The following is a 26,784-nucleotide window of genomic DNA, read 5'->3' on the forward strand; positions in this document are numbered from 1 at the left end:
ATGGCGACCTCCTGAGCCGTCGGCTGCAGAGGGAACGGCCCCGCGAGCCGATATCGACCGGCCCCTAATAAGCCCCGCGGCGTTTTTTTTCTTTACTCGGCGGCTCGCCCGGTCCACCGACTGCCGTGCGGGTTTGGCCGTGATGCGGCGTGACGGGGCGCCGGCGGGGCGACGCACCGACTCGGAACCGATGCTGACACTTTGTCATGGCGGGGTTCTGGTCGGTTCGAACGCCGGCCGGTTTGAAGGCTACTTTCAGACCTGATAATGAAGAGCGGCATATAAATAAATCTATAACGGCGGTAAGGAACCCCGACGGATCCACGATGATTTACACTGATTAGCAGCACGTCGCATTAATTCTGACGGGGGGGGGGGATAGGAGTGTTTTGCCCGTAAAGAATTATGTGGATCAATGTTTCATCCAGTCTTATGAATATACATTAAACGCTTTACATATTTATGTGTGCTCATGTTGGCGGGTGAGACGAGTAGTCACAGAAAAGTGATGGTTCTTAGAAGGTTTTTTAAAAGGTTTTGTGGTTCTACGAAGAACCATCACCTTCTGAAGAACCATTTTTTAGTTTCAGGTACCATTATATGTTCTTTGAAGAACTCTTTGAGGATATGGTTCTTTAAAGAACAATGGTTTGAAATATTCTTTGTGGAACCAGAAATGGTTTCTCAAAGAACCATTTTTGATGGTTCTTTGAGAAACCTTTATAGGTTCTGTGAAGAAATATTTAAGGAAATGGTTATTTAAAGAACCCTGGTTTGAAAGGTTCTTTGTGGAACCAGAAATGCTGCCTTAAAGATCCATTTGTTGAAGGTTCTTTGAGACACCTTTATAGGTTGTTTGAAGAACTATTTAAGGAAATGGTTCTTGGAAGAACCCTGACTTGAAAGGATATTTGTTTAACCAAAAATGGTTCTTCTACGGCATCACTCTAAAGAACCATTTTCGGTTCCAGATGGCACTTTCATGTTTCTGTGTGTAGGAGACATCAGTGTCGAAACCAAAAAGAAAACTTAAATAAAATACACTTCCTAAACATCAGTTATATTCCGCAGCAGGTTATTGCCATACATCTCGGGATCAATACAATTCTGGTTTTTTGGTTTCTAATTTTCCGTTGGACGTAAATAAGACAAAACCACAACACGTATGTTCGTATCCCTTTTCACGGTTTGTGTGTGTGTGTGTGTGTGTGTGTGTGCGGTCGGCGTTCAAGTGCGACAACGTCGGCGCCTCCGTATGTACGCAAAACCCCCGAGACGGAGCGCCGCATTATCCCGACTGCGAGAAATCTATTTACACCGTTTTTATATTTTCTTATTTACGTTCTCCTCTGAAAATCACTCAAATGAATCAATATGCGGGTTTACTGCATAACAAATGAGCGTGTGCCAGGAACCGGGTGGGCTCCGCCCCCTTCTTCCGAAGCCAATAACCCCCCCCCCGCCCAATCCTCCGCCCCCTATATTGCAAAAACGCTGACCTAACTAAGTGTGCGACTATTTCACAGCCGGTAGAGATGAGCCATCATTCTTCCCCCTCCGTTGTTGCGCAGCTTCGGTCAATAGAAGTATTTTCCCTAATAGGAGATGAGTAATGCGCCTGCCGATATCTGTTTTGACAACATTGCTGATGTAAGATGGCCGAACGGCGAATGGCGACGAACGCACGGTGGAGGTCACAGGTCACGGCGTTAAGCCTACGATGTCCAATGCGTGTCCATTAATCCTTTAGAAATGAGTTTAAGCAACACTCAACAACATCAACAAAAACAGCAGCGGCTACACCATCACTGAAACATCTGTCTCGCAAAAAAGAAGAAGAAGAAATTTAACTAATTGTCCAAAAATGTGAGAGAAAAAACAAAAATTGTGAGCATACAGACGATAATAAACACCACGGATGCAAACACAATTACTCAAACAGATGGCGCGAGTTTGGTTGCTAACGGGAATCTTATTTCTTTTTTTTTTACTCGCCGTTACCCGTTTCTTTTCATAGCGGCCGCGTCAACTCCCGGTACCCCCCCAGTGGAGCAGTTCGCTAATTGCGCTCGTCGTGAAAAACTAATGGCAGCGTGAAGATATTCCATCGCCGTAAGGTGGGCGGGCGAGCTGCTCTCGTTCGGTCATCATGCACCGGGACTTCTCGTTAACCAAATGCACCTTTTTTTATATCGACATACGGTTATTATTAGCACTGAAGTCGTCGTTTGAAATCTACGACTGTTCCAGGAGAAGGAATGGACATTTCTTCCTCTTCCTTTTTTATCTCTTTAGTGAAATCTCTCTTTTTTTCCCCCCTCTTTTGACGTACTGTTAACCACGTCTGTGATTCTGCTTCTTGTCTTTACTGGCCACAATTAAATTGTGTAAATATTCCAAAATAGGCTAGAGTAGGAGTGATGCATCTCATATTACCTAATTAATCTTCTCTAAATGTATCATGATAAATTGGTGATCATGGATTAATTGAGATTCAAGTGTCCAGTGTAGTTTGACATATATACATATATATATATATACAGGACTGTCTCAGAAAATTAGAATATTGTGATAAAGTTCTTTATTTTCTGTAATGCAATTAAAAAAACAAAAATGTCATGCATTCTGGATTCATTACAAATCAACTGAAATATTGCAAGCCTTTTATTCTTTTAATATTGCTGATTATGGTTTACAGCTTAAGAAAACTCTAAAATCCTATCTCATAAAATTTTAATATTTCCTCAGACCAAGTAAAAAAAAGATTTATAACAGCTGAGTGTTTGTCAAGGCTCAGGAAACCCTTGCAGGTGTTTCGAGTTAATTAGACAATTCAAGTGATTTGTTTAATACCCTACTAGTATACTTTTTCATGATATTCTAATATTTAGAGATAGGATATTTGAGTTTTCTTAAGCTGTAAGCCATAATCAGCAATAAATCAGAATAAAAGGCTTGCAATATTTCAGTTGATTTGTAATGAATCCAGAATGCATGACATTTTTGTTTTTTTAATTGCATTACAGAAAATAAAGAACTTCATCACAATATTCTAATTTTCTGAGACAGTCCTGTATACATACATACAGTTCATATATATATACACATATTATATATGTGTGTGTATATATATATATATGTGTATATATATATACATATATATACACATATATAAATATACATATATATACACACACATATATATATATATATAATCAGTGTGTTGTTTACAGTATTTTTACAAACTATACTAATAATCTCCATTTTCTACACCAGGACTTCCCGTAAATCAAATATACCTTCTTTTTTTTTTTATCGACATATGGTTATTTGAATTCTACGAAAAGGGATAGACATTTCTTCCTCTTCTTTTTTTACTCTCTCTAGTGAAATCTCTCTTTTCTTCCCCCTCTTTTGACGTACTGTTAACCGCGTCTGTGATTCTGATTCTTTTCTTTTGTAGTTTAAAAGAAGCCCGATAGTCTTTCTCTCTATTAATGAATCCTTTCTTCTATAATTAATTACCATAGTTAAAGTAATGGGTTTTTTAATTAATATCAGTCAACTTTCACTCGGCCTATAATTAACGAGGCAATGTGCCGATGCTTTTTAATATTTATTTTTTTTGCATTTCTTTTCATCGTTAATTGTGCAGCACTGAATCGTGGGCAGGTGACTCTCTACCCGGTACACGTAACAAATAATAACGGCAGACGTAAAAAATACTTTCCAAGTGTGCTTTTCTTTTTCTTGCTAGTCAAATGACAAACAAATACAAACTCGCCTATTAATCATCAATACACATAGACGATTCATCCAATATCACACAAATATGACTCAGAAAACACTCATCCTGTCACAGTGCTATTAGAGTGGACCCAAGAGCACGACTCAGACAGGAGTAACAAAGATGAACGTCTTTAGTTGAAAACAGGACGGGTCAAATCCGGGAGATCAGTCCAAGAAGCAAACAAGTCCAAAAAGGGGCAGGGCCGAGAATCAGAGGTCAGGACAGGCAGGTTATGAATATAAACTAATAACACTGGAGAACTTGGCACGAAAACACAAGACAATCTGGCAGAGGACAAGTGAAGGAACCTCAGTAGACAGGGACTAACGAGGGAATGGGCAACAGGTGAGATGGGCATGAAGACCAGGTGAAGGTAATGAGGGACTAACGAGGGAGTGATCAGAGGCAGGTGAAGGGAGTTGGACTGACGAGATGGGAAGCAGGATCTGGAATGACGTGATAGTTCCTGAGACAGGATGAAAACAACTCATAAAAGGAAGGTGTGGAGCTAAACTGTTACAAATTCGGCTTCAGTTCGTGATGAGTACTCGTAGGATTGAACAAAGTATTATTTTTTTTGTGATCATATCTTTTATTGGTTTTCGACATATGCACATGCAAAGGAAAAGATGTACACATTGTACGTACACAATATGTAGTTGGGTTATTTGGAGTGAGTGCCAGGTAACATTGTGATACTATTCCATATTTTTTCACTGGGTTAAAAATCCCCCCCAAAAAAAATAAAAAGAAAGAAGGAATTTCGCAGCAGTATCTACAGCAACTGGTGCATGAGTGACAGGTGTCCTGTGGGGGTGACTTGGCGTCGGTTTCACAAGTAAAAAAGATCACGACTCCACCGTCGCAGCGCTCTGATCTCCACCGCGGCGCCGCTGGCGGGAAAAAAAAAGGACCGTCGACTTTTTCTAAAAAAAAACGTGCGAGAGACCGTCGCAAGCCGGCATCACGTTGTCTGCCCGATAGGACGAAAAGCCGGCCGGATGTCGGCGAGGATCACGGGGATGGATTGCAGAGAAGAGATTACGGGATTACGAAACAATAGGGATGCGTAACATCCCCCGGTGTTGCCCATTGTAAGGGCGGGAGGATGCGCCGGTGTTTTATTGAAGACGAGGGCACGCGTCTCTGGGGATCACCTGAGGGCAACGATACTCAAACCCAGACTGCAGACGGCCCCAAAAGAAAAGGCCCGACGAGAAAGAGACGGCTTTCATTCGGCTCGACTGGAAATACAATCGCCGGATGATTGCATTCCGTCCGTTTCATCCACGGCAAAAAAAAAAAAAAGCACAAAGAAAAGCACATCACAAAAACAACAACAATGCATCCCCCGGTGTATCGACAGTTTACAAGTTAAAAGCGTGTAACTGTTTCACATTAAAGGAAAACCAAAGACTCGCACCTCCTTCAGTCAAGAGGATCAACGTGAGGCGGAATCCTCGGAGGGTTTCACTGAGTAATTATTCCTCTGCAGCCTCACCTACAGACATGCCAGACGCATCTTTTCTCACAACCCGTCACTACGATCATCGCCGCTCCAATAAGCACTCAACTTATATATATTCATACTATATATATATTCTGATGGGAGCACTTTAATTAGAGACGGGGCTCTCTGCCCAATTCTACAGCCGACGACGGTGTAACCGTTTTTTCTGACAAAGCCGGATGGAAAGAAACAGTTGGTAGTCGCGCTGCCGCACACACACACACGCACACACACGCGCGCGCATGCACGTGCGCGGGCACGCTAATGGTACAGTGACCAAGATAACGGCCTCTGAACCCGAGCAGCATCGAAAAAGATCCAAGTAGAAAAGGGAAGATGGAATAGATGAATGCCCAGAAGACATGTTGAGGACTCGGTGTGTGTGTGTGTGTGTGTACAGGGTGTCTACAGGAATAAACCAGTGAAATTTAAGACTTTTTAAGACTTTTTAAGACCACGTCGAAATAAAATTTAAGACCTAACTTACGATGGAAATATACATTAATCTAAATAAACTAATTCAAAGTAAACACACTGTCTGTTTAAAATTAACAGTATGGTGTAATGCAAAAGGATAACACAAATGTCATTGCTGTTGTAAATTATATTTATTAATAAATGTTCAGAACATTTAAGTCCCATGAACAAATGCTTATATCAAGTAAATATATTTTAAAAATACAGGCAACATAGTTCCTTTTGAACAAAAAAATCTATAAAATAACATAAATAACATTTCCAGCTGCTTTTAAAATGCAAATTCATTTACATAATAGAATGTATGTGTGTGTGTGTGGGTGAGTGAGTTCTCATGTCTCTATGTGATGGATGTTTGTGCACAGGTTCATGTCTACTCCTGAGCTTTTGTGAATATACTAGGAAAACAATCCTTTTCAAACTGTATTAATATAAAAACTTCCAGTTGACATTTGGTCCATTCTCCTGGAAAAAAGAAAGAAAAAAGGCAGACATTAGCCAAACAACAGTCACCACATCTCTTCATGACACCACCACTTTAATGTCAGACTGGATAAATATGAATGAAAACTATTTTTACAAATTAAGCAACGTGAGCCATCCCTTGAGCCTAGTGAACACTATTTAGACATATTGACAGGTAAACACCACTCTACTTACTACCATTCTAAAACTATTTTTAATTAGTCTAATTAATGTGTAGTTCGCCTATGCATAGCTGTTATTAACTTGACACACGAGTAAAGCTTAACTATATGAAACACATACTCATATACATGAGGTTAGTTAATACATATATTTATGTTAGACTTACTTTGAGGTGCTGAAGTAGGTCCTGGGCGTGTCATGGCCCATGAGCTCCACAGGATCCTGACTGGACGTGGTCATTTCACCAATAACGCACATGAAGTCCAGCTGTCTGCTCGCGGTGGTCTGGTCCAGAGTCTCGTGGAACAGAATGAAGAACACGGCGCCCTGTTGGACTTCGGTGATGAGCTCTTTGTTGCACGGCGCTGGATTTCCTCCGGTGACCTCCAGCGTTGTAGCGTTGACGTGCAGCGGGCGGAGCAGGAGCTAGCGGCGGAGCAGGAGCTAGCCCGCGCTGCTGGCGGCCTACGCTAGTCTCTGTGCTTCTTGCTCTGCTCGTGAGATTCCACCGCTGGAAAGTCTCGCGACACATAACGCAGCTTCAGAAGCATTTCACCGACCGTGACCAGAAACACTCGTTCTTTTCAAGCCGTTGTTGAACTTGCATCCTGCCATGTTTTCTAAACTAGCCGATGCTTCACGTTGTAGGGGATGGGACTGAATACGCGGGGCCCCTTTAAGAGAAGGGGCGTGGCCCCGGTGACACCAGAGACACCGCAGAGCGACCGGAGCAAAATACGGACCTGGCGGAACAGATTGCCTCATATTCGTAATGACATGACACCCAAAAAATTTAAGACCAATCCAATCTGAATTTAAGACTTTTAAAGACTTTTTAAGGCCTTATTTTTGGGGAAAGCAATTTAAGACTTTTTAAGACTTTTTAAGGACCCGCGGACACCCTGGTGTAGTCGTATATGTGCTGCCGTTCAATCCATCATGGTAACCATTTGCAACTCACCGTCGATGACTCTTCTACTCCCGCAGTCGTGCAGCCGCATTTCACAAGACGGCCATCGCGCTCCAAAAGAATCGGACCAAACCGACAGTCAGAGTATAATAATAATAACTAGAACGGGCACTCGGTAGAGCGCATACCTTCACTTATCACAAGATTGGGCATTGAATTATGAACATTTTGGCATTAGTTGCATGCCAATTGCATAGAAATTGACCGTGCTATGGTAAAAAGAAGATCTTGACCTTGACCTTTGACCCGGTCGATCCCAAAATCGAATCAAATGGTCCCCGGATAATAACCAATCATCTCACCAAATTTCATGCGATTCGGTTTAATACTTTTTTTGTTATGCGAGGAACACGCATACAAATTAATAAATAAATAGATAAATAAATACACGGCGATCAAAACATTACCTTCCGCATTTTCAATGCGAAGGTAATAATAATAATAATAATAATACTGGAGTCTTTTTCTTTTGTCGCGTACTAAAAAAAGACATCAAACGAGCGTACATTGCGTTAGCAAGATTTGCGATCGGCAAACGACTCACACGGCGAGCAAACGAGCAGCGGAAGGCGCGGCGGCCGGCCGCTAAACGGCGTGGGCCGAGAGGTCTTCACCGCACGCCGCCGAACAAGCACATCGAACGAATTCCCGTTCTTCTCCCGCCATGAATCACGATGAATGAATTCAAGGTCACGGAAATGAAAAGGGGCTCCCGGCTTCGATGACGGATGCGCGAAAACCGAAGCGGCGTCGCTTTACGGCGTCGATAACTCAGAAGTGGATCCTGATGTACGCGTAACAGTTCCTCTGCAAATCAATACACTGTTGTGAATTATCTCTCGAGCTCTTCACACACACACACACACTAACACACACACACGTAGCAAATGTAACACCTGCCAACCGCAGAATGATGATCGGCGTGGCAGCTTTTCATCAAGCAGCGCAGTCGGAACGGAGCGAAAACGCCCAGTTGGCCTCCAACGAAGGTATATTAGCCAATATTTTTGACAAATACATTAAAAAAATTCCCACCTCGACAAGAATACCTGGAGACCTCAACCGAAGTTCACCCCGTGTGCGTTTTTGCTGCCGTCCTTCATTCCGATGTTAGTTCTAATGCAAGTTCGATGACGGGACATTGATCATATCCCCAAAAAAACTGTCTGAACGTCGTATTTAGGGTTCAAAGTGCTGTGGCTGGTTTGCATAATAATAATACAAGCGACCCGGGGTTAATTCGACACTAATTTTCCCGCCGCACGTGTCAATCAAAAGTGTGCCGTGAATGGGGATGTTTACCATTTAAGCTGCGACAATTTGCGAGTCGTCAATCTTGCGATGAAGGGAAGCATCACATTAAAACGCGGGTATGACACTAATGCCGATAATTATGGTAACCGTCGGCTTTAGTGGCCACAATTAAATTGTGTAAATATTCAAAAATAGGCTAGAGTAGGAGTGATGCATTTCATATTGCCTAATTCATCTTCTCCAAATGTATCATGATAAATTGGTGACCATGGATTAATAGCGATTTAAGTGTGCAGGATACTTTGACACTTTTGATTTTATATATATATATATATTTATATATATATGTGTATATATATATATACAGGACTGTCTCAGAAAATTAGAATATTGTGATAAAGTTCTTTATTTTCTGTAATGCAATTAAAAAAACAAAAATGTCATGCATTCTGGATTCATTACAAATCAACTGAAATATTGCAAGCCTTTTATTCTTTTAATATTGCTGATTATGGCTTACAGCTTAAGAAAACTCAAATATCCTATTTCTAAATATTAGAATATCATGAAAAATTATACTAGTAGGGTATTAAACAAATCACTTGAATCGTCTAACTCGAAACACCTGGAAACACATTTTCAAATGTTTGATTTTGTTTTGCTGTTATAAATCTTTTTTTTACTTGGTCTGAGGAAATATTCAAATTTTATGAGATAGGATTTTAGAGTTTTCTTAAGCTGTAAGCCATAATCAGCAATATTAAAAGAATAAAAGGCTTGCAATATTTCAGTTGATTTGTAATGAATCCAGAATGCATGACATTTTTGTTTTTTTAATTGCATTACAGAAAATAAAGAACTTTATCACAATATTCTAATTTTCTGAGACAGTCCTGTATATGTGTATATATATAATCAGTGTGTTTTTTACAGTATTTTTTACAGACAATAATAATAATCTACATTTTAGATGTTGTGCTCATTGCATCATTTGCACTGGGACCTAGTCGTGGACCAGAAATAGCTTCTCGCACATTTGAATACTGATGAATAATCATAGCGCAATGCTATTCTTGTTTGAATCTGGGAATTTTGCACCGAGTCACCAACTTTTCCCCGCGCGTTTTTCGTGCCTCGGTTTTGTTTTCAGCCGTGAACCCAACAGGGACTTTATGTAGATGCATCCCAAAAATATAGAATATCCTCTCCTCTCCATCGCCTGCAATCATCACGGAAGATTCACTGGATGATTGTCTGTCTGTAAATGAAGTCTTAATTACCTGCGGTGGTGGAAGGAAACGGAATAAGTGCAAAGGAATAAGACGGCGTCGGGTGTGAGAGGACTCGCTCCGCCGTTAGCTAGTGCGCGGCGGCTGAGGCTAGCGAAGGCATCGCGGCATCGGCAACTAAATCATTAAGAGGAGGAGAGGGGACAGATTGTGGTCTGAGGGACGGCAGGGAATATCCCGCCAGCCTGCTCATGAATTGTGAATCATACATACGGAGTATGTGGCCCGATGTGGACGTATTTCCAAGGCTATACAACGTCAACATTCTAATTTACAGCTCAGAGTTACGGTATTATTATTACACACTAATATTCTGATATTAAATCAAATGATTTTGATGAAACATCCAGAAGAAAACTGTCAACAAAAAAAAATCAGCTTAAGCGGTACCCGGGAAATGACCGAAAATCCCAAACTAAAGTGAAGAATTAGAAGTTTCCTGTCATTTAAACCACATGTCCAGCAGCCGGCAGGTACTGGCAGGCCACACGCCCTTGCTTTTACCTTACGTAGCATGTCACTCGCGCCAACGCTTAAAATAGCCGTACTTGTCTCAAGGAATAATAATACAGCTGCTGCAGGGTGCAGGTGTGGAAAATTCCATTCCATCGGATAAGAAGGCAACGTATCCTCGTCCTCGTGCGCCGATGATCGCGTTGCATTAGAGCTCTTAAATATTTTAATGGGTTTTGAATCATATGACTGATCTCTCCCCCCCCAACATAACTATGTCAATAGCCTTCCTGCCACCGGCCCGGAGTGTTTGTCTTGTACAAAGAGAGCTGTACGTGGCCCTGGATCTATATTAACAAAGATGTTCTCTGGCTGCGGGAGTGAGATTTTGCAACTGTGCCCGAGAGTCATCCGGTCGCAGGCCTCCGCCGTCGGAAACGGTCCTCTCGGTTTTTCACCGCCACTTTGAGTTAGGGAAAAAAAGAAAAAAAGCCCCCGTCTCACGGAAAAGATTTTTAGAGCCCTCCGTTGAATAGCGATCGGGTAACGCGACGCCGAAGAGTTATCGCTGCGGCGTAATTGCTCAATTATTCATACGAGATTTTAGCCTCATTAATCTGTGAAACGTTCTGAAAGAGTACGATCATTTTCATTTTTGTCCCTGTCCTCGTGACTCGAGTGTTTCTTTTTTTTTGCAGATCTTCGCAAGAGACATGAATTTGCTCTCCGATGCGCAGCCAGTTTCCTTGAAACGGTGTTCTTTGACAGCTCCTCCCCAGCGCTTTCAATGAATCATTATCTGTGCCAATGTTTGCACTCAACCTGCCATTTTTTTAATTATTCTCCCTTCATTTTTTTTTGTTGGTCTCTCGCAGCTGCACACCGACCTCGACGGGGGGCACAGCGCGGTGAAGTACACTCTCTCGGGAGACGGGGCCGGCTCCATCTTCACGATTGACCAGACGACCGGAGACATCCACGCCTTGAGGAGTCTCGACCGGGAGGTGAAGCCGTACTACACCCTGCGCGCCCAGGCCGTCGACATCGACACCAACAGGCCCCTGGAACCTGAGTCCGAATTCGTCATCAAGGTCCAAGACATCAACGACAACGAGCCGAAGTTCCTGGAGGGACCGTACACCGCCACCGTGCCCGAGATGTCCCCAGTAGGTCAGTGGCCACGCTCCGGGGGATAGGGGGGGGGGGGGTATGTTCGTTTGATAGGAATCCTCTGCTCGTCGTTTGCCTCCTCTTGATCCACAGAATAAGAAAGTCACAGGAACCACCAGAGGGGCAAAGACGCCCCCCAGAGTTTGACATTTCACAGTTAGTTATTCTCGGTGTGCCCTGAGTATATTTCTCGGCTTTGTCTTCAGATATTTCCCCTCCCCCGTCCCCCTCAAGGGAGAAGAGATCACATCCGGTTCCTCTTGATCTAAATGCCGCCGAAGCCTTGAGAACTCCGAAAGTCTCTCGAGTGTCTGTGAGTGTGAAAAGAAAACGAGTCGGTAAAAAAATCATAAGGTGCGCAAAGAGTTCACTTTAAAAATCAGAGAAGCTTTCAACTCGATTATGAACACGTCTAATGGGGCGGCAACGGTGGGCGAGTGGTTTACGATCGTGTGTGTTCTACGGCTTGAAGGTTCGTGACGCGGAGGTTTGGTTGATTAATGTCTGGGAACCGGTCCAGGGTGAACCGGTCCAGGGTGATACCGGTCCAGGGTGAACTGGTCCAGGGTGAACCGGTCCAGGGTGATACCGGTCCAGGGTGAACTGGTCCAGGGTGAACCGGTCCAGGGTGAACCGGTCCAGGGTGAACCGGTCCAGGGTGAACCGTCCAGGGTGTACCGGTCCAAGGTGAACCGGTCCAGGGTGAACCGGCCCAGGGTGAACCGGTCCAAGGTGAACCGGTCCAGGGTAAACACATTTCAGCTAGGGATCGGCTAAAAAAAAAAAAATGTAATTCCACATTTATATCTCCGGTACACCTTACACCCACAAAACGGACGCCTGTATATTTTTATAATTCATCTGATAATTGTAGATTTATGACATGTAATCTGACATGAAAGTCTGGTGGATTATTTTACTGAGGAGAGGATGAAAAAGAAAAGAAAAGGACTTCTTTATTTAATTCAAAGTAATTAACTCTCATTTAGATAAAAGCACTTCAACATTTCCTAAAATCTTTCCAACCTGCTGTTATGGGATACATGCTTCAATTAACATTATTATTATTAGCATCTAATTTGATGATAAGCAGTCTGCAAAAGTACTTAAAAAACATAATTGTGATGCTTTTCTTTGCATGAATGGATACCTGGCGTTAACTTTAAATACATCTATGAAGTGTTTTTTGTTTAGCTGTTGAGCTTCGGAGAGACAGGCGGTCAAAATGAAACTAAATAAACTTTTAATCCCCGTATAGTGCTGTAGGTTTTGTAGGCCAACGGGAAGTCGGCATCGAACCGGATCCCTCGACATGAAGCCAATTGCATTTTGGGATTATTGCACAGAATAATCCCTGTGGAAAACCCAAATGTGATACTAACACTTTTTTTGTTCAGCAAGATAATCTCCACACCACTTTCATTATTTCCTCTGGATTTACCCTGGATCCCTCGTTTCCCATGATGCAACAGCAGCACATCTTTCATCAGATGCCTCGTGTTCTGCACAGCGTGCGGTTTTTGGACGCATGGAGCAGAAATGTGATCCAGATCCTGGCAACAGCATCAAAATCGGTCCGACGGCAAAGAAAATGTACCGCAGACGAGAATGAAGGTTTAAAAATAACTTTTCTCACTCATTACGGTCGAATCCGTAAAAAATACAAGTGGGAACGAAAATGTATGTAGAGTGACACCACTATCAGAAATACCCCAGCTGATAATACAACTGAGTCTGAACCACCACACACACACACACACACACACACACACACACACACAATGTGGGAAGTTACATTTTCAAAAAGTAATCATCAACCCAACTAAAGTCCTTATGAATATTCATAGCAACGAGACCCGTGTGATCAATGATCTTCTTCTGTTAGAACACACAGAAACATGGAGGGGCCATCGGGAACCGATAATGGTTCTTCAGAGTGATGCCAAAGAAGAACCATTTGTGGTTCCACTCAGAACCTTTTAAACCAGGGTTCTTTAAAGAACCATTTCCTTAAAGAGTTCTTCAAAGAACCTATAAATGTGTCTCAAACAACCTTTAAAACATGGTTCTTTGAGGCATCATTTCTGGTTCCACAATGAACCTTTCAAACCAGGGTTCTTAAAAGAACCATTTCCTTCAATAGTTTTTCAAAGAACCTATAAAGAACCTTAAAAAATGGTTCTTTAAGGCACCATTTATGGTTCCACAAAGAACCTTTCAAATCAGTGTTCTTTAAAGAACCATTACCTTGAAGAGTTCTTCAAAGAACCTATAAAGGTGCCTCAAAGAACCTTCAAAAAATGTTTTTTTAAGGAACCATTTCTGGTTTCACAGAAAACCTTCCAATCCAGGGTTCTTTAAAGAACCATTTCCTTAAAGAGGTCTTCAAAGAACCTTTAATGGTGTCTCAAACAAAAGAATGGTTCTCCAGTAGGTGGTGGTTCTTCGTAGAACCACAAAGCCTCTTAAAGAACCATTTGAGAACCCTTGTGTTTCTGTGTGCAGGGAAAGGTAAACATTCAGAGGGAGCGATGCTGAATATGAATGTGACTCTGATGGTTGTCACGGCGATGAGTTCATCCAGTGGATTTTCACCAACAGTCGATCTCACATCCAAACATCGGATCAGTCCATCGATCTGCATCTCCTTCCGCGCCACGGCAATTTGGTTTAGCCCGCATTGCATTCTGGGGGAATCGTTGAACGTTGCGACGTGAGCCATATTTATTTAAGTCGGATAGATTATCCATATTCTGACTTTTGACCGTTAAACGTCCTCCGCTCACCGAGGCGCTCCGTGAAGTCCTGACGTCGAAAAACATCTTATTTTAAAGACAGTGTTAAATCTTCTCTTTCTAAAAAAAAACCACCAGACTCCGGAGATTCAAAATATTCCGGCTGACGCGGCATTTTTTTCCTTTATTGGTCGGTAGCTCCGCCCCTTTAACCCGTCACCTGTTAGCCTGCTGGAGACTCGGCCTATAAGGAGCCGGTGGAATGAAGATGAGCCAAAAACCTCCAACCAGAACTGATGATGTCATCTTTACGCTGTTCTAGCCCCGCCCCTTTTGTTGGGTGAACACACAGAGCCTCTTCTCTCCGTTTTACATCCCTCACTTTAAATAACGCTGCAAACGTACACGACACGGCCCTCCTCCTCTTCCTCCTCCTCTTCTTCGTATTCTTCCTCTTTCTCCTCCTCCTCCTGCTCCTCTTCCTCCTCTTCTTGTATGCTCCTTTTCCTCCTCCTGCTGCTCTTCCTCCTCCTCCTCCTCCTCTATTTCACGAACAAGATGTGGCCCAGTCCTCATCTTCTTCCTATTCTTCCTGTTTCTCATCTTCTTCCTCCTCCTCTTGCTCCTCTTCTTCCCCCTCCTGCTCCTCTTGTTCCTCCTGCTCCTGCTACCACTCCTCTTCCTCCTCCTGCTCCTCCTCCTGCTCCTCTCTCCTCTTTATCCTCCTCTTTAAAAAAAATATTATAATGCTGTGAACCTACAGTGGGGTTAAATTGACACGGCCCTCCTCTTCCTCCTCTTCCTCCTCCTCCTCATTCCACCCCATCAGCGACATTGACCGGTCACCAGGAGGCGCGGCTCTCTCATCGCTCATTAGTGTCGGCTGGGAATCGTTTTCGGGTTAACCGACTTCAGGGAGTTGGGATGAGTCTCGTGAGGAAACACATGAAGTCAAAGTCACTATGTCTCTCCTCCTCCTCCTCCTCCTCCTCCTCCTCCTCAGGGACGTATGTGACGCAGGTGACGGCCACGGACGCAGACGACCCCACCTACGGGAACAGCGCCCGCGTGGTGTACAGCATCCTGCACGGCCAGCCCTACTTCTCCGTGGACCCCAAAACAGGTAGACGACCGTTCCTTTGCTCATGGTCGCCACGGCGACGTCAGCGTGGGAAGCTCGGCGACGACACGACCGCTTCAACGGCGGCGAGATCGGATTCGTTTTGTACGATTTGAGTGATTTTCGGGAATGATTTTAGTTTTTTGGTATAGCTTTTGTGTTTTTTTCAACTCTATTCCTCTATACTCTCCTCTCCTCTCCTCGATACTCTCCTCTTCTCTCCTCTCCTCTCCTCTATACTCTCTTCTCCTCTCCTCTCCTCTATACTCTCCTCTATACTCTCCTCTCCTCTCCCTCCTACCTCCTCCTCTCTCCTCCTCCTCGATACCTCTCTCTCTCCTCTCCTCTTCTCTCCTCTCCTCTCCTCTCCCTCCATACCTCTCCTCCTCTCATACCTCCTCCTCCTCCTCTCTCCTCCCCCCCCTCCTCTATACTCCTCCTCCTCTCCTCTCCTCCTCTCCTCTCCTCATACCTCTCTCTCTCCTCCTCTCCTCCTCCTCCTCTCCTCATACCTCCTCGATACTCTCCTCTCCTCTATACTCTCCTCTCCTCTCCCCTCCCCATACCTCTCCTCTCCTCTCTCTCCTCCCATACTCCCCTCCCTCCTCTCCTCTCCTCCCTCTCCTCCTCCTCCTCTCCTCTCCTCCTCCTTCCCTCCCATACCTCTCTCTCCTCCTCTCCTCCCCATACCTCTCCTCTCTCCTCTCCTCTCCTCTCCCTCCTCCTCCTCTCCTCTCCTCCTATACCTCTCTCCTCTCCTCGATACTCTCCTCTCCTCTATACTCTCCTCTATACTCTCCTCCTCCTCCCCATACCTCCTCCCTCCTCCTCTCATACTCCTCCCCTCCTCTCTCTCCTCTCCTCCTCCTCTATACCTCTTCTCCTCCTCTCCTCTCCTCCTCCATACCTCTCTCCTCTCCTCTCCTCTCCTCTATACTCTCCTCTCCCCTCCCCTCTCCTCTATACACTCCTCTCCTCTATACTCTCTTCTCCTCTCCTCTCCTCTATACTCTCCTCTATACTCTCTTCTCCTCTCCTCGATACTCTCCTCTCCTCTATACTCTTCTCTCCTCTCCTCGATACTCTCCTCTATACTCTCTCGATCTCCTCTCCTCCTCTCTCTCCTCTCCTCTATACCTCCCTCTATACCTCTTCTCCTCTCCTCCTCTCTCTCTCTCTCCCTCCTCTCTCTCTCCTCTCCATACCTCCTCCTCCTCTCCACTCCTCTATACTCTCCTCCTCTTCTCTCCTCTCCTCTCTCTCCCATACCTCTCCTCTATACTCTCTCTCTCTCCTCCTCCCATACTCTCCTCCTATACTCTCTCTCTCCTCTCCTCCATACCTCCTCTCTCCTCCTCTCCTCCTCTCCTCTCCCTCTACTCTCTCCTCTCCTCTTCTCCCTCTCCTCCTCTCCTCCTCCTCTCCTCTATACTCTCATACCTCTCTCTCTCCTCCTCTCATACCTCTCTCCCTCTCTCTCTCCTCCCTCTACCTCCTCTCCTCCTCCTCTCCTCCTCCTCTATACCTCTCCCTCCTCTCTCCTCTCCTCTCTTCTCCTCTCCTCCTCTCCTCTACTCTCCTCCTCCTCTCCTCTCCTATACTCCCTCCTCCATACCTCTCCTCCTCTCTCTCTTCTCCTCTCCTCGATACTCTCCTCTCCTCTATACTCTTCTCTCCTCTCCTCTCCTCGATACTCTCCTCTATACTCTCTTCTCCTCTCCTCTTCTCCTCTCCTCTCCTCTATACTCTCCTCTCCTCTTCTCTCCTCTCCTCTCCTCTATACTCTCCTCTATACTCTCTTCTCCTCTCCTCTCCTCTATACTCTCCTCTCCTCTATACTCCTCTCCTTACCTCCTCTCCTCTCCCCATACCTCCTCCTCCTCCCCTCTCCCTCTCCTCTCCTCCTCCTCTATACCTCCTCCTCCTCTTCTCCTCTATACTCCTGATACTCTCCTCTCTCTCTTCCATACCTCTCTCCTCTCCTCTATACTCTCCTCTCCTCTCCTCTCATCTCCTCGAGGGAGAGGGAGCCTCTCCTAGATACATCTACATTCTTTGTTGTGCAATCAAATTTATAAAAGATCTCATGTTGACCACGTCTTCCTCTTTTGTCTTATTCTGATTCCTCCTTCTCCCCCTCCTTCTCCTCCTCCTCCTGCTCCTTCTCCTTCTGCGTCCTCTCTCTGCCTCCTCCTCCTTCTCCTCTTCCTACTCTTCCTCCTTTTGCCTCTCATTCTCCTCCTCCTCCTCCTCCAGGTGTCATAAAGACGGCGCTGCCCAACATGGACCGGGAGGTGAAGGAGCCAGTGTGCTGCTGCAGCAGGCCAAGGGGATGGGGGGGGCTGGGGGTGACTGGCAGGACCACCATCATCATCATCAGCAGCAGCCAAACCCGCCCCGCCTGCCTCCGGTGGGTGGCCGGGAGGTGAAGGAGCAGTACCAGGTGCTGATCCCAGGCCATGATGGGGGGGGGGGGGGTCTGGCCGGGACCACCACCATCAACATCAGCCTCAGCGACGTCAACGACAACCCGCCCCGCTTCTCCAAGAGTGGTGCGGAGGTGAAGGAGCAGTACCAGGTGCTGATCCAGGCCAAGGACATGGGGGGCCAGCTGGGGGGTCTGGCCGGGACCACCACCATCAACATCAGCCAGCAGCTGACGTCGACGCTAAACCCGCCCCCCCAAGCAAGAGAGTGGCCCTTTCCATTGTGTGTGTGTGTGTGTGCAGTGTGTGTGTGTGTGTGCCCAAAATGCCGTTTAAACTAAAACCACGTCATGACGTTTATTTCACATTTATATGAGCGGGAAATAAAACAAGTGAATTACAACAGGGTGGAGGGGGAGGAGGAGGAAGAAGAGGAGGAGCAAGAAAATGAGCAGGAGGAAAGGGAGGAGCAGGAAGAGGAGCAGGAGGAGGAGGAAGATGAGCAGGAGAAGGAGCAAGAAGAAGAGGAGGAGGAGAAATAGGAGGAGGAGGAGGAGGAAGAGGAGTAGGAAGAAGAGTATCAGAAGGAGGAGAAGGAAGAGGAGCAGAAGGATGAGGATGAAGAGGAGCAGGAGAAGGTGCAAGAAGAAGAAGAGGAGGAGGAGGAGGTGGGGGGAAGAGGAGCAAAAAGAGGAGGAGGAAGAGGAGGAGGAAGAAGAAGAGGAGGAGGAGGAGGTGGGGGGGAAGAGGAGCAAGAAGAGGAGGAAAAGGAGGAGGAAGAGGACCAGTGGGAAGAGGAAGAGGAGGAGGAGGAGTAGGTTGTCTTCATCATGTCCCTCCCTGTAATTGTTTTGATGACTCCTCATTATTTGTCCTCGTGAAGTTTAACGTTGTTTATTTTCACTTCACCGACGGCAAATAAGACCGGCGACGCCCACGGGGACGAGCGGCTGGGTCTAGAGGGGGGGGGGGGGGGGGACACCGGCTCCTCCTCCTCCTCCGGTGTTCAGGCTAAGCTGCTCAGCCAGATTTACTGACCTCAGCGTCACCGGGTCAAAATAAAATAAAATACAGTCACTGTAAATACTTTGATCTGTAAAACCGTCACAGCTTAAAATGCTTTATTCAGTTAGGATGCAAAGAAGAAAAAACATATTTATATATGTATATATATATATGTATGTATGAGATGATATTTCCATAGTGCTGTCACAGAGGTGTGGCCTGTGGCCTCCTACCGGCTGTCGGCCCTGCCGGAGGTCCTGGTCACATGACTCACTTCACTATGTTGTTGCTGCATCCATCACACATCTGTCCCCCACCCCCTCCCCACACACACTCCCCCCCTCCCCCTCTCGTTATCATAGATAATGTAAACCTGGTTTTCCTCTGATGGCACCAGATGTGTGACATGTGAAGCCTGTAATGACCATAAGTGATAGTGGTGTGTGTGTGTGTGTGTATATGTGGTCATGACTGATAGTGATGTATATACAGTATATATATATATATATATACATATGTATATATATACAGTATATTTTTTCAAATTTTATGGAATTGAGACAATCCAGAAAATTATCAGATTTCCATTTTTTAAATAATTTTTATGGATATATATATATTTATTTATTTATATATATATATATATATACAGGACTGTCTCAGAAAATTAGAATATTGTGATGAAGTTCTTTATTTTCTGTAATGCAATTAAAAAAACAAACATGTCATGCATTCTGGATTCATTACAAATCAACTGAAATATTGCAAGCCTTTTATTCTTTTAATATTGCTGATTATGGCTTACAGCTTAAGAAAACTCAAATATCCTATCTCTAAATATTAGAATATCATGAAAAAGTATACTAGTAGGGTATTAAACAAATCACTTGAATTGTCTAATTAACTCGAAACACCTGCAAGGGTTTCCTGAGCCTTGACAAACACTCAGCTGTTATAAATCTTTTTTTTTACTTGGTCTGAGGAAATATTAAAATTTTATGAGATAGGATTTTAGAGTTTTCTTAAGCTGTAAGCCATAATCAGCAATATTAAAAGAATAAAAGGCTTGCAATATTTCAGTTGATTTGTAATGAATCCAGAATGCATGACATTTTTGTTTTTTAAATTGCATTACAGAAAATAAAGAACTTTATCACAATATTCTAATTTTCTGAGACAGTCCTGTACATATATATGGTCATGACTGATAAAATATCCATAAATGGATCCATGCATGTACACATATCTCCCTCTCTCTATATATATATAGAGATATGTGTATATCTCTATATATATATATATAATATTTTTTCAAATTTTATGGAATTGAGACAATCCAGAAAATTATCAGATTTCCATTTTAGTATTTTATTTTTATGGATGCAAATTGTTGGATGCGATGCCTAATTTGCATATTTAAACATACACTTCCTCAAATAATAAGTGCCTTAATGTCCGAGGATGTGAGGTTGTGAGGATGTGAGGATGTGAGGATGTGAGGACGTGAGGATGTGAGGATGTGAGGATGTGAGGACGTGAGGATGTGAGGTTGTGAGGATGTGAGGACGTGAGGGTGTGAGAATGTCAGGACGTGCGTTGCCATGGCGATATGACCATAATGAAGCCTCATTTTCTTCGGCAGGTTTCTTCCACCTGAGGGTTCCCGAGTCGTCGGCGGTGGGCTCGGCCGTGGGGAGGATCCGAGCCCACGACCTGGACGTGGGCCGGAACGCCGAGGTGGAGTACACCATCGTCCCCGGCGACGGCGGCGCCATGTTCGACATCGCCACCAACGAACACAACCAAGAGGGCGTCATCATCCTCAGAAGGGTAAACACAGGCGGGTCCGTGGTTATGAACCTCACTCGCCACCGTGCTGCCCGTCATACGGCCCTTTAAATGCCACTTATTACCCACTTTAGAGGATTTTCACAATAAAAGCCCACCAAAGAGAGGAAGCACCAGAATACTCTAAATGTAAAAAGAAAAGTTGAGGTTTTATTTAGGGGATATTAAAAAAGTGACTGGGCTGGAATCAGTTGGAGGTAGATACAATAAATTAATGCAAAAAAGATAATTATATATATATATGTATATATATACATATATATATACATTTATATATATTTATTTATATATATTTATTTATATTTATTTATTTATATATATTTAAATATAAATAACAACGCGACAACGCGACAACACGAGACATCAACGTCAACATCACGCAGCAGAACTCTTGGAAATATATATCGTATAATAATAATAAAGACAGCTATGATGGCCGATATGGGAAAAATACGTTCTAACGAGCTCTTTAATGGGTAAGCTCCGCCCCCCAGCAGGACACATGGCAGAGGGCCGGGTAGGGGGGCGGGGGGGTTTGAACCTGTGATCTTCCGGTTGTGTGATGTCTTCCCGTGTCCTTAAAGCGACGGCGCCTTAAAGGGCCGGCGCCGCTCTCTGCTCGGCACCCCCACTCGGCCCCCTCACGATGCCCTATGTTCTTCTTTTCCTTGGATGGATTTAATGGCGCCGACCACGCAGCACGAGGTCCCCCGGCCCGTTGGGTCGGAGCTCTCTCTCTCTGAACCTCTGGAGAGAGGTAGAGCGTACTGCAGCCGTGCAACAAGGGCTGCTCTACGACGATAATAACACTGATTACGCAATTGATTAATCATTATTTATACAGTATATACATATGGGACAAAATAATGTAGATACTTCCATTTTGACTTTATTATCTCGTGACTTTACCCCGCGTGGCTCTATTTCATTTCATTTTCTTTCTCCACATAATGCCGCTAATGAGCGTATCGATTTTAAAGTATGAAACCAGGATAAATATTAATGCAGCGTAAAAAAAAGGAAAAGAAAAAAGCCTGGTGTATGAAGTGACCCCCCGCCCCCCCAAAGACGACAGGATTCATTCGCACCTCATAAAAATATTGTTATTGTTATCATTATTGTTATTATTACTCCACCCACGGGCTGCAGAGAGCCAGAGCTTCATTTATTCCTCTTTGGACACGGAACGCATGAGGGCCGGACAGTGGGCGAGGATATGCATCCATGAGAGAGAGAGAGGGAGAGAGAGAGGGGAGAGAGAGAGAGAGAGAGAGGGAGAGAGAGAAAGAGGGTGTGAGAGAGGGAGAGAGAGGGAGAGAGAGGGAAGGAGAGAGAGAGAGAGGGGGCGTGAGAGAGAGAGAGAGAGAGAAGGAAGGAGAGAGAGGGGAGAGAGGAGAGAGAGGAATGAGAGAGAGAGAGAGGCGTGAGAGAGAGAGGAGAGAGAGAGAGAGGGAGAGAGAGAGGAGAGAGAGAGAGAGGGGGAGAGAGAGAGAGAGAGAGAGGGAGGGGGAGAGAGAGAGAGGAAGGGAGAGGGGAGAGAGGGAGGGAGAGAGAGAGAGAGGGAGAGGGAGAGAGAGAGAGGAGAGAAAAAGAGAGGTAGAGGGGGAGAGAGAGAGAGGGCGTGAGAGAGAGAGGGAGGGAGAGGGAGAGAGGGAGGGAGGGTCTCATTAAGGTTCTCTTTAGAGGGAGCAGCTACTTCTCTTGAAGATTGTGATGCGACTCGGAGGGCATGACATCGACCAGCTGCATGGATGACATCACCCCCCCCCCCCCCCCTGAGTGCTCTGTAGACAGAAACCAGGCTCACCCATGGGTGCTTTGTTTACCTCTCCCCTCCGTCTGCTCTCCCAGTCGTCTGCGTCCTGAAAGCCGGCGCACAACGCCGAGCGTCTCCAGAACATCTGGCGCCGCTCGGCTCGACCCGTTAAGAGGCGTAATCACACACACACACACACACACACACGCTCCCCTTTCGGCGCGTGAGGACGACCCCCTGCTGCGAGATCAAATGACATTTGTTGTCACTTCAATGGGAGGAAGAAGAGATGAAGAAGAAACGCTGAGTTTGCATAATGCAGCCGCCACAAAATGTGTCTCTGGATTTGGGGAAAAGAGAAATATGTTTTTTAATGTCAGAAAGTGGAGATATTTGTAAGCAGCGCTCGACGCCGGGGATGAAACGGATGAAACGGATGAAACGGATGAAATGGATTTCATTTCCCCAGATGACTTATCTTGTCTTTCTCCCAAATTGACTTTTGTTTTTAATATTTCGGGCCCTGAAACCTGAAACATCTGGTGAGAAAAGTGAACTCTTCATATTTATGTCATCATAACCGTTATTATTTATTTAAACGTTGTTTAAGTTTTAAATCACAAAGAGTTTGAAAATAACCAAACTTTCTTCAGACTTCCACCAAAACGCTTGAAAACGCAAAAAAAAAAGTTCTTGAAGATAAATATATATATATATATATATTTGTAAGCATTTCTCAGATGAAATGGCTTTAATTAATTTCATTTTTCCAGGATTGAATTATCTTCCCAAAATCCCCCAAAAAAAGGAGCTTGGTGATTAAAAGGTTAAATATTTCGGGCCCTGAAACACTTTCAATGAAAACGCTCAACATCTGGTCAGAAAAGGGAACTTTTCATATTTATGTTATCATAACCTTTATTATTCATTTAAAAGTGGAGACGTTGTTTAACTTTTAAATCACAAAAAGTTTGAAAATAACCAAACTTCCTTCAGACTTCCACCAAAACGCAAAGAATTCACTTAAGGTGGACTTTTAGACAATGTGGTTAAACTCTCTAAACCAATGGGCCACATCAGCATCATGGCCGCCCTCTTAAAGGGCCGGAAACACTTTAGAAGATCCTTGAACATATTGTTAAATAACTCTTTGCATGTGATTGTTGTTTATTTGAGGGTAGACATATTGTTTATAAGAAAATGTCTCTAATATTACAACATAAATCCATTTAATTTGAAACCTTCAAAATAAAAGCGTGGGAAATTTTTCTCACATGTGATCACACGTCTTTCAAGCCATCAGGGGCCACATGAAATGATGCGGCGGGCCGGATTTGACCCGCGGGCCTTGTGTTTGACACCTGTGGTCTAAAACATGATTATAAACTTGAGCAAATACATTGATGTTGCACATCAAATTAAAGAACACAACCTGGGCTACAAGTATCAGGAAACCATTCCAACACAACTCAAACACTGGCTGAATTAATGATTAAAATATCATAATCATAATTTCGTCAGGAGTCGGCCCACTCGGAACGTTTCTGGAACTAGCGACACGTAGCTCCGTGGAATCGGAGACGACGAGATGTTAAAAAGCAAGAGGACTTCACACAGATTCTAAATATCTTTACGGAATCCTTCTGGACCAAAGCACCGCGGAGATATGAGCCAAAGAACACGGCCACATGAATCGCTTCATGGCTTTATCTTCATAGATAAAAAAAGAAAGAAGAGATATTTGTGATGTAATGATCAGATAAAATGAATTTCATTTTTCAAGGAATGATTAATCTTATCTTTCTCCCAAAATGACTTTTTTCATAAAGGCACACGGGCGCTCCCCACTCATCATCCTGCTCCGTATGTATGTAAATTATATTTATTTAAATTAAACCGTTAATATTGATCAAAAGTAGAGACGTCGTTAAAGTTACAATGAGTTTTATGTCTGAAAGTAAAAACTTCAAAACTTCCTTCAGACTTCGACCAAAAATGAAAAAGTGTTTTTTTCATTAAAATAATCACGTTAATGCAAATTTCAAATTATAATTTACATATTTTATAATAATAATTTAGGATATGAATATATAAGCATTTTTGCTACTACCTATCCCTTTTCAGTCTTTCTGTTTATTATATTACATAGAATAATATTTTATTGTACTGCAATGACTCAATAAAAATAAAAATAAAATACAAAATACACAAATTCACCTTTATAAATTTTTTATTATTTGAAAGTTTTATTTCATCTTTTTATATATATTTTTACTGGGTGCATTTCCTCTGATTACAAAAGCGTTCCCTCCTCTCGGCTCTCCAGCCTTCCAGGATGACGCAACAGTCGAACATACTCTTTTTGGGAGAGAGCACATTTTCTTCTTCTTCTTCTTCTTCTTCTTCTTCTTCTTCTTCTACTTCTTCTTCTTCTTCTTTTCCTCGTGATGTAGCAGCGTTATTCGTTAACTGATACATTTTGAGTTCATGTCCTTTGATCTCCCCCCCCCCCCCCCCCAAAAGTACGCAGCGAGAGACTCACTCTCTCTTTAAACGCTGCCTCGGGATGCACAAACACACGTGTGTGTGTGAATGGCGTATGCGTATACTGCGTGTGCTTAGCGTGTGCTTAGCGTGTGCTTAGCGTGTGCTTAGCGTGGTCGTGAGCGCGGCTGCAGATCATGGCGTCGCGACCTTCTCGTTGGCAGGAGGCAAGTATGATGTTAATGAGGACCGTTGTTTGTTTACAGCGTGGAGGAGAGGAGGCATCTCTCCCTCCATTGTTCCCCCTCTCACTGCTTCATACACGGCCACACACACACACACTCACTCACACACACACTCACTCACACACACACACTCTCACACACACACACACATATATACATATATATATATATATATATATATATATATATATATTCCCCCTGCAGTACAAAGGTATTGTATCTGTCGGGGATACTCTGAGCCCCACTTTAACTGTCCAAGCCCCCCCCCCCCCCCCACACACACACCACCGCCATGTAATTTGCTAGCCAGCGCGGCCGCTGTGCGCGTGGGACTGTGATGGTAGCGGGACGTGGAGGGAGGGAGATAGCGAGAGGAGAGAGGGATGAAATGTGTGTGAAGATGGAGATGAAGACGGAACCGCCCACACTCCATCGGTGGAGTGTCCCCAGAGACGGGTGCGGACAATCTCTCTCTCTCCCCCTCCCTCTCCATCTCTCTCTCCATCTCTCTCTCTCTCTCCATCTCTCTCTCTCTCTCCATCTCTCTCTCCATCTCTCTCTCCCCTCCCTCTCACCCTCCCTCTCTCTCTCCCCCTCTCTCTCCCCCTCTCTCTCTCCCCTCTCTCTCCATCTCTCTCTCTCCTCTCGCCCCTCTCTCTCTCCCCTCTCTCTCTCCTCTCTCCCTCCTCTCTCTCCCTCCTCTCTCTCTCCCCTCTCTCCTCTCCTCTCTCTCTCCCTCTCTCCCTCTCTCTCCCTCTCTCTCTCTCCCTCTCTCTCCCTCTCTCTCTCCCTCCTCTCTCTCCCCCTCTCTCTCCCCCTCTCTCTCTCTCTCCCCCTCTCTCTCCCTCTCTCTCCTCTTCCTCTCTCCCTCTCTCTCTCTCCCTCCTCTCCCCCTCTCTCTCTCTCTCTCTCTCCCCCCTCTCTCTCTCCATCTCTCTCCCCCTCTCTCTCCCCAAATGAGAGACTCTGGAATGTTGGTTCTGATAAGAGGATCCGGAGTGATGGGGGTTTCATAAGGATGATCACCTGGAGGGGGGGTTTAGAGGGTGGGGGGTGTCGAGGGGTCTGCACATCACATCTTGCAAAACACAGGATGAAGGGAGACAATAGGTGAATCCACCCGCGTGAATTACCAGGAAGAAGAAGAAGAAAACGTCTCTGCAGAGCGCCACGACCGCTCGCCGTCTACAGCTCGCCCACGCCGTGGCGCCGGCGTTGCCGCTGGCGAGATAACCTTTCCGGTTGAAATCATTTTTTCAGTCCGATTAAATGTTATTTGGTCCATTTGCATGTTTACTGGAGGAGAGATGGAGGGGGGGGGGGGGGGACAGGTGCTGCTCTCTGCTCCACGGCAGCATGGGTGGCATCACATTTGCTGAGGGGACTATCCCCCCCTCCTCCTCCTCAGCGATGAAGAGCATCTGCTGCAGACCTCTGGCTCCGCCCCCAAATCCACCGGCCCAGAGCGCCAGAGAGGTTCGGATAGAAGAAGTGCAGGTGACTCGTGTAGAGCGAGGGCCGCACACACACCACCGCTGGAGTCCGGCATTCAGGGGGAAGTATTTAATCATGTGTGTGTGTGTGTGTGTCCAGGGAGAGACGTC

The 26,784-nt window shown here is 44.7% G+C and overlaps 1 protein-coding gene across 1 annotated transcript in view; it reads left to right on the forward strand.

Moving 5' to 3' along the window:
* The window catches only part of LOC130206449 (cadherin-12-like), a 77,668-nt gene that overhangs the window by 12,883 nt on the left and 38,001 nt on the right, over positions 1 to 26,784 (forward strand). Inside the window, exons 2-6 of the mRNA XM_056434431.1 lie at positions 11,267 to 11,561; positions 15,300 to 15,419; positions 17,673 to 17,710; positions 17,842 to 17,965; positions 20,490 to 20,677. Coding sequence (XP_056290406.1) covers positions 11,267 to 11,561; positions 15,300 to 15,419; positions 17,673 to 17,710; positions 17,842 to 17,965; positions 20,490 to 20,677 — 765 coding nt within the window. The remainder of the gene's footprint in view (positions 1 to 11,266; positions 11,562 to 15,299; positions 15,420 to 17,672; positions 17,711 to 17,841; positions 17,966 to 20,489; positions 20,678 to 26,784) is intronic.

This window comes from Pseudoliparis swirei, chromosome 16, assembly GCF_029220125.1.
Source record: "Pseudoliparis swirei isolate HS2019 ecotype Mariana Trench chromosome 16, NWPU_hadal_v1, whole genome shotgun sequence".
NCBI classification, from domain to species: Eukaryota; Metazoa; Chordata; class Actinopteri; order Perciformes; family Liparidae; genus Pseudoliparis; species Pseudoliparis swirei.